Here is a 12,623-nt window from a genome sequence, read left to right as displayed (position 1 = left end):
GTGTTTCGTGTTTTTTAAAATTAAATGGAGGAGAACTCGAGGGAAAATTAAGTGTTAACCCAGACCATAGTTTACGGTTAATATTCGGTGCCCAGAGACCGCTAGAGACACAGTTTGCCAGAGACTATGGCCAGAGAGTTGTATTTGCTACAAATAAAATTGTATACCATCTCGTATATGGTACCAAAAACTGGAGTATCTGTAAGATAACACCACACGATAGGTAAATAATACATTTTAGTACTGCAGAAAAAAATTAAGATTAAAGTTAATTACCCAAGATTAGATTTTTTCAGTTTTATACAGTTTATTTCACAATATTTTGAAGTAATCACTTGTCACTCAAAATTTAAATATATTAATTATGCTTTCCAATTGTACCAACTTATTTCTTTGTAAAATAAAATAAACTACTTTGAAATTAAAACGACAGACACATCTATCACTCTCAAGGATTTTGTCGTTGGACAGACTATAGTCTTTCGGACGCTTGGACATAATTTATTTGTTTTTTTACATATTTTGAATTTTTTTAAAAAAATCATACAGGGTGTTCCAGAAATTTGGGTAATTGATTAACCACGATTCTGCTTAAACTGCTTGACGTAAAAAGCTTATTTTTGGCAAACGGATTTTTCGAAAGTCAAATTCCAACGAGATGAAACTACCTTCTCACTATACCTTCCGTTTCCAATCCATATCCTTCCGTATTTTTTATTGTATTGACGCTATACGTAAGCTTCCTTTCCGTATCAGTTCCCTACTTTTTATTGTACAATTTATATCATTACAAAAGTTTTATTTTAAAAAATTTTATCTTTTGGAAAAAGGTAAATGATTTAATTAAGAGGTGAATCTCAGCAAAATGTTTACAGAACTGGTACAAATGTAAGAACAATGATGACAGTGCTGTTTCCGATACTCTTCAGTCCGTAAACTAGAATAAAAAACAAACACTAGAATAAAATAACACCTACCTACAACGTCCAAGTAGCCGACCTGACTCTTCATCGGATCCGTATTGATCTGGCACATGTACCAGCCCTTGTCGGTCGCCTTGATCTCCCTGATGTGCAAGAACCAGGTCTTGTGCTCGCTGTGCGTCACGCCGATCCGGTGATTCTTCGTGATAACGTGATTGTGAATGGTCAGGATCGTTTGCGTGTCGACGCGCAGCCAAGCCACCTGGAATCGCGATTATTGAATACGGAATAATAGGGGCGATTTGCATAAAGGGTTTTTAGGATTTAAGAGGCAGGGTTGTAATGGCACCAGAAACAGAACTGTCTGTTTACAAAAAGAAATATGTTTAAGTCTTTGTAAAAGACTAATACCACCATTTTTTCAGTCCAAATACACTACTCAAAACAATTAACGCATATTTGAATAAAAAATAAGAGTAATTATCACATGTTTCTAAATGAAGCATGCACTTTTTTGCCTTTCTCTTGTGAATTTTTTTAGGATAATTAGGGTACGCACTGACATGTAATTTTTAGTTGGCCGACTAGTTAGTTGCAAAAGTGAAAACAATACGTTTCTATGGAGCCGATCGGCCCAATATTTGATTTCATTGCGTAGCGTTAGGCTATACGCTGACAGGCAATTTTTAATCGGCCGATTATTTAGTTGCATATTTGTAACCAATATACAGACCAGACATAGGCAGAACCAAACGAATTAGCGTATATCCATCCGCCGGATAAATAGCAGGCGAAAAAATGCGATAAAATAATAATAGGTCGATATGTGATAAGAATGTTTCAGAATTTGTATTTATTCGTGTTTTAATAGCCAAAACGAATACGCAGATTCTCGCGACAATTCTCGTGTAAAATTTATTTTTTAAGTAAAATAATGGCTGTAAAAAATAAAGTAATTTATGAAGTTCGTGAGAAAATTCAAATTGTAAAATGGTATTTCCAAAATAGGTCTTATCGGGATATACAAACAATTTCTCCACAAACTTTTGTAAACAGGCCAATTCCATCTTCATCTACTATATCAAGAGTTATTAATAATTTTGAAACACATGGGTGCGTGTCCCCACAAAAACACAAAAAGCCTGATGTGTTGATTAATGAAGAACAGGACTTAAAGCAAATGTTCGTTTGTGCTACAGCGGATCAAAATCCCACGTTTTCAAGTAATCAAATTGCTGAGGTGGTTGCCCTACCCACAATGCCCGTATTGTTCAAGAATATTTGAACCATACTTTTCCCAACCGTTTAACAAGTGGATATGGAACTATTTTGTGACCCGCTAGATCACCAGATCTTTCTCCCAATGATTTCTTTTTGTGGGGTTATGTAAAATCCAAAGTGTATGGTCATAATAGGGCTAATAATCTGGATGAGCTTCAAGTAAAAATACGAGAGGCTTTCCAAACTATTAGCCCTAATATGTTAGCCAGTGTCAGACGGGGATTTTACGACGTTCTGTCTAGCACAAGAAGGTGGTCTTTCTGAACACTTGTTATAACTTTTTTTTTATTTAGAGTAATATTATAGTTTTTTTTTGTGTTTAGAGAATTTATTTATTTTTAGTTTTGGCTTGTAAACACATTCAAATAATAAATATTTAAGTATTTTTATTTTAAATGTTACCTTAAGTGAAGGTAAACACTTAAAATGAAAATAATAAATACACGGCACTCCTCGCGTCATATTCCTAATCTGTCACGACCGACCCGTCCAAGCACAACTGCAACTGCGTACTGCCTGACCAGCCGACTAGCCGGCAGTGACTCTCGAGTACGAACGCAAAACGGGTAAACGTAAATTCGTCCGGTAACTTGCTTATGTTACTAGTAGCCTGGTCTTCTCTGTATATTTCTGGAGCCGCACTCACATAGAATCCAATAGTCGGCCGATCGGCTATTAGCTTATTGTTTCGAATTTCCCTTCGAGTATCCAAACTATATTTAAAACTGTAAGTCAGGGAATTCAAAGTGTCTTGTGTTTCAAATTAATATATTTTTTAGAAAATATGCTATAATTGTTTTGAGTAGTATATTAATTACTTACTTAATTGTGTTGGTTAATAAATTATTCTAAATAAATGTGGATTTGAATCAGAAATCAATATAGTAATAAGTTATGAATGTGAACGTCTCTGTTTTAAATAAGCATTCGTCAAAAAATTAAATCAAATTTATAAGGTTTTTTTTTAGTATACGGAGCAATAATTAATCAACACAAACAGTCAATTAATATAGTTCGAATACTGGGATCATTTTAGTTGGTACACTTTTGCAAATATTTAAACACTTTTTTTTATTTTTTAATGAAATATGTCAACTATATTGACGATATTATTATGTGTAGTCTTTGAAAATTTGTTACATCTTTAAAAATATTCTAAAATGTCAATATTCCATGGGTATATTGATAAATAAGGTCTAAATTATAAGATGCATTTTCTAGGAAAACTTGAAGAAATTGGTAAAAAATGGTACAATAAAATTTGATAGCCCATTTAGCGCCTCTGATTCTCCTAAAATATATAGGGTGTTTCAATTAATTTAAACAAGTTATTGCCGATTAAAGCTAGTAATTTTTTAAAATATTTTTTTAAATTATCTGTATAAGGTAGTATTATTTTTATTATTGCAACACAAAATTTAGTAATCAGCAAAATTTCAGTACAATATTTGGTTTTCAAAACTTCTAAAAACGCCTAGAGAAAAAAAAATTAAAATTGTTATGTATATTTATTTACGATATGTATATTTACTTACTAAAATCTTTGACTCAGATCGTTATAATTTTCAAATAAAAGATTTTTGTCTGTTAAAAAATTCAAAAAATTTCTTATTAGCATCTGCATCTCTCCTCTTTAAGATGCAGCATTTGAACCAATCAATAATAATGATGTTTAGATAACTTGACAGACAGCTTTTGTATTCCATTGTAAAATGTGATGCTTAATGCTTATTTGAAAGCCGTTCCTGATAAAATATTTAAGATAAAATCAAAATTGTGCTGCCCTAGAAAATCTAACTCTAATATCAATGTTATTTAATGCTTTCTGTCAAATTTAGGGTATTAGAGTGTAGGAAAAAAGGCGGCCACTGGGCAAATGCCGTCTGCAGATATCTTTAACTCTCCATCTGTTTATTTTTATTCCGTTTACGCATGAAAATGTGTGCGACTTTCGTTCTACCGAGCGGAAGTAATAAAATTATAATATTTTTTTCATTAAAGTTCGATGCGACATTTATAAATATGTCATATTTCTTTCCGTGGCTCTATTTAGTATCACGTGTTTGTTTTGTTTAAGTTGTTGAATTATGGATAAATACAGAAAAAGAGCTTTTATTGTACAGGGTGGCGCCTCTCATACGACGCGAAGGCTCCAAGGAGAATGGTAGTTTAAATCAAAAATGAAATTTTGGGAGCATATGTAAGTTAATTGAAAGCATCTTTTAAAAATATAGAGAGTTATACAACGTGTCCCAAAAAAAATTGAATATCAGTTTTGTATTTTGTAATAAAACACTCTATATATTAATTGATTTTCGGATTCTAGGAGAAAAATAAAGGTGAGTTTTATTAAAGAAGTATATGACTAAAATGTAAGGGTTTTGACATACAGGGTGAGTTTCCTACGATGTTCTCTATGGGTATCTCGGAAACTACTGGAGATAGAGAGTCGGTTAAATGGAGAAAGAATTGCAGTTTTATGGGGTCATAAATATGCGCCTTTCAGATTTTTGAAAAAGTGCATGGCTTACTAGATATTTCGAAAAAAAACAAATTTTGGCTATTTTGAAAGTTGTCCCTAATTCCATTATAATATATTTTAGACAAAACTTTTTCAGATAAAAGTTGTAGATAATTACATCCTTAATGAGACTGCGTCCTTCTTTTTTTTTCTAAAGCTTGTCATTTTTGACATATGACACAAACATATGTTTTTTTAAATGGAAACCATAGTTGGTTATGACTTCAAAAAAAGCGCCATTTTTTAAGCTTTTTGGCGATATAAGTTATAATATGTTTTCTTCGAAAAATGACTGAGTTATAGCCAATTCTAATAATTTTTAAACTATTTCACTTAGTTAGCCATGGAAACAAGTTCAATCGCCATTGCTCTCTGAAGTGAAAAGCTGTCACATCCAAACTTTCTAAATTAAAATAAACAAAAATTGTAAATAAGAATTTTTCACATGAAGAAAAGCGTGTAGATACTCTACTAGAGTGGTTCCAACATGACTTTCATTATGACGCCCCCCCCCCCTGAAAGAAATGTTAAACATGCAATCTAAGTGAAATTAGTCAAGAAAGATATAAATTGGCTATAACTAGTTTAACTTTTCTAATATATCTTGAAAACTTTTCTCTAAAAAACGCAACATTCACCGGTCAACGAAATGTATCCTCGTACAACGTATCCTCGAAAATGTATGGTCAAGAAAAGTTAAACCAATAATAATTCTACACACTTTTCTTCAGTTGAAAAATTGGTATTTACAATTTTTGTTTATTTTATGTTACAAAGTTTGGATGTGACAGTTTGATATTTCTTAGAGCAACGACGATTGAACTTGTTTCCATGGCTAACTAAGTGAAATTGTTTAAAAATTATAAGAATTAGCTCAGTAATTTTTTAATTAAATTTAATTAGCTGATATAACTCAGTAATTTTTTAAAGAAAACATATTATAGCTTATATCGCCGAAAAGCTTAAAAATGGCGCTTTTTATGAAGTCATGGCCAACTATGGTTTACATTTAAAAAAACATACGTTTGTATCATATGTCAAAAATGATAGGCTTTAGAGAAAAACGGAGGACACAATCTCATTAAGGATGTGATTATCTACAACTGTTATCTGAAAACTTTTTGTCTAAAATAGCTTATAATGGAATTAGAGACAATTTTTAAAATAGCCGAAATTTGTTTTTTTCGAAATATCTAGTAAGCCATGAACTTTTTCAAAGATCTGAAAGGCGCATATTTATGACCCCACAAAACTGCAATTTTTCTTTTCCCATTTAACCGAATCCCTATCTCCAGTAGTTTCCGAGATACCCATAGAGAACATCGTAGGAAACTCACCCTGTATATAACATTATCTAAAAATGAAGAACATATTTCAAATTTCAATAGAAGCTACCTACATTGGAATATATCCTGTAGCCATTGTATGTTAAGCAAAATTAAAATTTGACCCAAAAAGTTATACAGGGTGGGACAAAATTAATACTAAACATTGGTCACTTTTAAAAGCACATCCATTATTTTAAATGGAACACCCAGTATACAGAATTTATATATCTTCAAAATATTCTTAAGGTTGCCTACCTCTTAGTCAAAGATTTTCTTAGATATTTTTATTTTTATGATTTTGCGTCAGTAGATCTTTATTAATTGATAAAATTTAGGTGGCTGTGATATATACCTTTCGCTAATTTAACAAAAATTAAAGGATCTAGAGTAAAATATTTAACGGCAATAAAAAGATACACGTTTAAAATATTTAGGGGCGTTTAAAATATTTTAGGAGCATTCTATGAATGGGTGAATGCCCATTCCAAACATCAATTAATTGAATCATATCATTTTATCTCTGATGAGTTTAAATTTTCGACAAGTTTCTGAACATTTGTTTTCTTTTAACTGACACAAAATGATGACTAGTTGTTAAAGTTGAACTAATTTGACAGCTGTGTTGAAGTAACGTCAGGCATATCACAGCTACCTAGATTTTATCAAATGATAAAGATCTACTGACACCAAAAATCATGAAAATAAAAATATCTAGAAAAATCTTTCTTTCAGGGGTAGGCAACCTAAATAGTGTTTTGAAGAGACATGAATTCTTCATAGAATATCGGAATAATATACTGGGTGTTAAGTTATTTCAAATAAAAACGTAACTTGCTTTTAAATGTGAAGACAAATGTTCAATATTAATTTTGTCACACCTTGTATAAATTTTTGGGTTAAGTTTTAATTTCATTTAAAGTATAATAGTAATTTTAACTACATATAGCCTAATATGTAGGGTAAATTCCAATTTAGGCGGCTTTTATTCAAATTTAAAATTTGTTCTTCATTTTTAAAAAATGTTAAATATATCAAAAACCTTATATTTTAGTCATGTTTTTCTGTAATGAAACTCACCTTTATGTTTCTCCTAGATTCCGAAAAACAATGAATATATAGGACGTTCGATTACAAAAAACACAATTTTGATGTGTCAACTTTTTTTCGGGAGACCTTGTAGAACTATTTACATTTTTAAAATGCTTTCAATTAACTTACATGTTCCCCCAAAATGTCATTTTGATATAAACCACCGTTCTCCTTGGAGCTTTGAAAAAGAGTTAAAATTAATATTACTCACCTTAAAATTTCCTAAATCTTGAACCAAACATGTCAAGATGGCTTCCCTACCTACTGCTGCTGTCACGTTTGTGATTGGAGCACTAAATGATGGACTTTCTGTAACAAAAAATTGTATTTTTGTAAATGTTTTTGGTGCATCAAAAGGTGTACTACTAACTACTCTTAAAAGTCCGTTTCACTAGTCCAAAAAGTAGCAGAATAAGCGTTCGGTATTTAACGTTTTATGTAAAACTGGCTAGGTATTTTTACCACAAACGAAGAAAGAAATTAAAGATAAAGGGTTACACTATATCCGTATTGTAGCACATTTTTAGATAACTTTTTTATGTTTAAGATTTTGATGGTCAAACATCAACAAAATATTCCTTATGTTTGGACTAAATTTTCTCGAAAATAAAGACATAATTTATAATTCCGTTACAATACGGAAATAGATTGAAGCTTTGTGATTACTGTGATATGTAATTTATATGGTTTTGTAACAAATTGCTCGCTATTTTATGGGAAATGCTGAAGCTCTGCAATCAAAAAAAATCAAAACTTAAACAAAGCACGTGATGTGTTTGGAATTTTGGGTGTGACTTAACATGACAGGATCGGGCTAAGCCTTATGCATATTTCTGAAATATAATATATATTTCCTTCGGCCATACATCCGCTTTACCCGACCCCTTAGAGCGACCCGAACAGTAATAGACTCTCAAGCAGGGTTGGAAAAAATGTTGATTTAAAAAAAAATCATTTTTTTTTATTTAAATCAGATTTTTTTTTATTTTAATTCAAAACAATATTTAAATCGGATTTCCAAATGACTAGGACTTATTTCCAATAAATATAAAACAACATATTTTCTGACAACGATTATAGATTCTCGGGAATGAAGATATAGTCTCTATATCAGAAGAACCTAGTTCTGCACTAGACTTTGCGAATGATATTGTATTCGAACACCGATTTTTGTCACTTTTAAAACAAATCCTTGCGTTTAGCGGTCTAATGGATTCACATGAAATTAGTTCAAAAATCGGTCCAACAATTAAATTGATGAATAGATATTTTTATATAGTATTATATCATTTACAATTATTTTTCGATTTATTATCTATTATATCTGTTGTAGAAATATTTTTTATAGTTTTCTAGGACACATTTTTATAACTTTTACAGTTATTTTTTTATTTATGATAAAGTTTCAATAAAATTATTTTTTTTTATTTAAATCACATGATTAAAATTTAAAAAAATCATTTGATTTAAATCACGATTTAAATCATGCCAACCCTGCTCTTAAGTATCCATATTTCAATCGTCGATTATCAAAACTTTCAGTATTCCCGCGTGAGTAGTGACTAAATTGTACGCGTAGTACTAAAAACACCCTGTATTCGAAGAGCTATTTATAGCATTACCGTTCCGCACCTTTTACACGTCTCTTTCTATGCCCAATTTGCAAACGTAATTAACTTATTTTCTCCATTTAAGCATAACTAGTTCGCTAATAGGATCCATATTATATTAATTTATTTCGAAATAATTATAATCTATTTGGGGCCGGTTAAAGTTTAATTTGCTAAGTTATTTCCAAGTTCTATCGCTAGTAGTTTCCCGTCCGCCGGCGCCGTTAACTTTTCCAAATTGCAGGTTTTAAATTTGTCTTCTTTGTGCTAAATTTCATTAAAAACTAATTAAACACGAAACTTAATAATGTCGGAGCCTAAGAAAGGGGGAGGGGACAAAAAGATAGAGGTCTAGAGAGAAAAAAAATCACAGATTTTGCAACATGCGCAACCATCGTAGGCGTGAAAATACCAGACACAAGTCGGCGGTTGTCGATAATCACCGTTTTTTTTACATTTTATATTAACTGGTGGCGTCATTTCGAAGAGCTCAAATGAAATATAAAAGAACTAAACCTTGTTTGTTGGAAAGCAATTTGACATTCGTGACGTCAGCACTCCGGCAGTCTAACGTAAACGTATCATTGATCGCTATTCACAAATATATTCCAGATACGTATAGTGAACAAGTTTAACGTTCGCAACGTTAAATAATTTTGATATTTGATTTTTATCGTGATGTCTTTTTGTAAAAGTGAAGACTTTAGTGAGGAAAATATTAATGATGGAGATGAACGTGTGCGGATTCGCGAATGGTCACGATCACGATCACGACACTATGACGGGCTCCTACCCACGTAGAGCCCGAAATATGCAAAAAAGGGGGTCAGTTTAGATTAAATTTAGTTTAGGTCTATCTTTTTATTAATGCAAAACCAACTAAAACCTAATTCTAATCTAACCTAAACTCACTCCTTCTTTGGCATATTTCGGGCCATTACCTGGGTATTCCTAGGTTTAACCAATATTCGAACTTAAAGTGTAAATTTATGGAAGGCCGATATATTTAAATTCGCCGTACAAAAAAATTGCTTTTCACCAATTTTTACAATAAAAATTAAAAGTTATAAATCATAATATTGTTTTATAGAAATGATGGAATAAGGGTGAACGGGGTGCCGGTAGACCAAGAAGATACTCGGAATGTAAGTGTTAATTTATACTCGAATTGAGATGCCTCATAGTATAGGCGTATTTTGATTCCCTACCGTGCATAGTTACTGTAGATAAAAATAAATTAAAACATAGTTGGCTCCAACGATAATTTACTTTGCAGCTTCTTTTCATCATACCTAATAAAAAACCATCACAACCACTACTCACAGTATGTACCTATGTATTTTTAAACATCATTATGAGGTTTAAGATCTACTAGGTACCCATAATATGAGTAGCGGTATTGACGGTTTCGTCATAACGGATTTTGTTATGATGAAAATAAGCAGCAAAATATATTATCGATTGCAGCAACTATACCTAGTTTACATTCAGCATGTCCAATTAATATAGAACATTATACCCATGCATACTTTTAAAAATTTGCTACCATTATATTTTGATAGTTGAGTTTTTGAAATTATTTGTTAACTTCTTAAACAAAACAGACCCATAATAATTCAAATCTTTATCATTCAAGGCTTCCAAGAATTATGAAGTAGTCTCACGTCAAAAATTTTTAAAATTATTCCATGCTTTAAGTATTTGCAAAGTTTACAAAAATATTTCTTTGCATACCTTGCAATTAATATATTTGGTCCAATTTATCAGTTCTGCATCATATCCGAAATTCAGATTGTGTGTGACACAATGAAGAGACAAAGCGCAACGTGAACGACAAGAAAAATGGCAAGTAAAAAAAATTGCAAAATCTTAATTACTAATTACACAGTCCTTCCCTTGAGTTCTCCTGCCTAAAATCTATATTGTCTTTTCTAAGATTTTAAATATAAATGATTGAAACCCATACAATAATTTAAACTTAAGATAATTATTTAATTATTAAATCCATAATTATATTAAAATATAACACTTAGAAATGGTTTCGGTACTAGGGAGGCTTTGTTTGCCTACAATGTCTTAATGCAGCGATGCCTTGATGTCAATCAAAACGTATATGCCTGCTTTATTGACTGTAATAAAGCATTCGATAAAGTAAGACACAAACAACTAATAGAAGCGTTAGAACGAAAAAATCTCGATACAAGAGATATACAAATAATAGTAAAACTGTACCTTAATCAAAGTGCGTCTGTTCGCGTCCAATCTGAACTGACGAGAGCAGTGGATATCAAACGAGGAGTTAGACAGGGGTGTGTTCTTTCACCACTCCTTTTCAACGTCTACTCAAAGGAAATCTTTAACAAAGCCTTCGAAAGTGATGCTGGTGGAATACTAGTTAATGGCATACCACTGAACAATTTGCGCTACGCGGACGATACAGTCCTTCTCGCTGAAAACATGCAAGACCTTCAAAATATGTTAAATAACGTCATCACAACTAGTCGAGAATATGGTCTGACACTCAATGTTAAGAAGACCAAATACATGATTGTCACTAAAACTGGAGTGCCCAATGAACATCTGTACGCGGAAGGCGAGGAGCTCGAAAGAGTAGAGAGGTATGACTACCTGGGTACAAGTGTCGACTGCACCGCGGATTCAAAAAGCAGGAATTGCAATGTTAAGAAGACCAAATACATGATTGTCACTAAAACTGAGTGCCCAATGAACATCTGTACGCGGAAGGCGAGGAGCTCGAAAGAGTAGAGAGAGTATGACTACCTGGGTACAAGTGTCGACTGCACCGCGGATTATTGTTCAGAAATAAAGATTCGCATTGAGAAGGCCCGTGCATCCTTTGTGAAGATTAAGAAGCTGCTCTGTAGCCGCGATTTGAGCTTCAGAGGGATTGAGAACTCGTATGCTCAAATGTTATGTATTCCCAGTCCTTTGTATGGTATGGAAGCTTACGACCCTCAACGAGCTTTTCGAGCGGAAACTGGAGGCCTTCACTGAGATGGGACATACCAGTAGGATGTTGAGAATATCATGGACAGAACATGGTTCACCAACGTGGAGGTTCTGAGAAGAATGAGGTAGAGATCCTCAAGGGAAGTGAAAAAAGAAAATTGCAATATCTCGGCCAAGTATCATGAGAGGTCCAAGGTATGAGATTTTGCAACTCATAATAAATTGTGTTTAAAAAAGATCTGTTGGAAGGGAGAAGAATATCCTGGCCCTTCTCCTGCCTTAAATCTCTATTGTCTTCCCTAAGATTTTAAATATAAATGATTGAAACTCATACCACAATTTAAACTTATATTTAATTATTAAATCCATAATTATATTAAAATATAACACTTACTTTATTTAAAGAAGAAAACATTCGACCAATGTTTTGACCTATGCATACAAAATCAGTCATAACCTATGCATGCAAAACCTGGATACTTAAAGCGGACTTTATAGGGAAAGTGCAGGTCTCATAACGCTCAATGGAACGAAATATGCTGTGAATAAGCAAGTAGAGTCGATACGACAAAAAAACCCAGATAATAGATGTTGTCCACAGAATCAAATCCCTCAAGTGGCAATGGGCAGGACACCTAGCAAGAAGGACGGGAAAAGGTATAGACATTATTTTAATTTATCCAGCCCTCCACTCTCGGGTATAATTATGTTATATTTGCCATTACTTAAAAAAGTTCGATGGCAGGATATAGTTCCCCAAGCAGCATTTGGACGTCGGGATAACGTTGTGTCACGCGACCAAACGTCGGGGCGCAACGTCGGCACGATCTCGTGCCAACCCTAGTCTGCACTAGTTTGGGGAATAATTTTTGGGTCGAAACGACGTTGGATACCTACGTTG

General features: G+C 32.6%; 1 protein-coding gene across 1 annotated transcript in view; it reads right to left on the bottom strand.

The window, feature by feature from the left end:
- LOC115886041 (lachesin-like) overlaps positions 1 to 9,967 on the bottom strand; it is a 71,184-nt gene extending 61,217 nt beyond the window's left edge. Inside the window, exons 1-4 of the mRNA XM_030905070.1 lie at positions 9,916 to 9,967; positions 9,481 to 9,541; positions 7,354 to 7,453; positions 978 to 1,185 (exon numbers count right to left, since the gene is read on the bottom strand). Of these exons, the coding sequence (XP_030760930.1) occupies positions 978 to 1,185; positions 7,354 to 7,453; positions 9,481 to 9,541; positions 9,916 to 9,967 (421 nt within the window). The remainder of the gene's footprint in view (positions 1 to 977; positions 1,186 to 7,353; positions 7,454 to 9,480; positions 9,542 to 9,915) is intronic.
- Between the last annotated feature and the right edge of the window lie 2,656 nt (positions 9,968 to 12,623).

This window comes from Sitophilus oryzae, unplaced genomic scaffold (genome assembly GCF_002938485.1).
Source record: "Sitophilus oryzae breed Bouriz unplaced genomic scaffold, Soryzae_2.0 scaffold_466_pilon_pilon, whole genome shotgun sequence".
Taxonomy (NCBI): domain Eukaryota; kingdom Metazoa; phylum Arthropoda; class Insecta; order Coleoptera; family Curculionidae; genus Sitophilus; species Sitophilus oryzae.
Note: the sequence above shows the minus strand (reverse complement) of the source record. Positions and strands in the feature narration are given on the sequence as shown.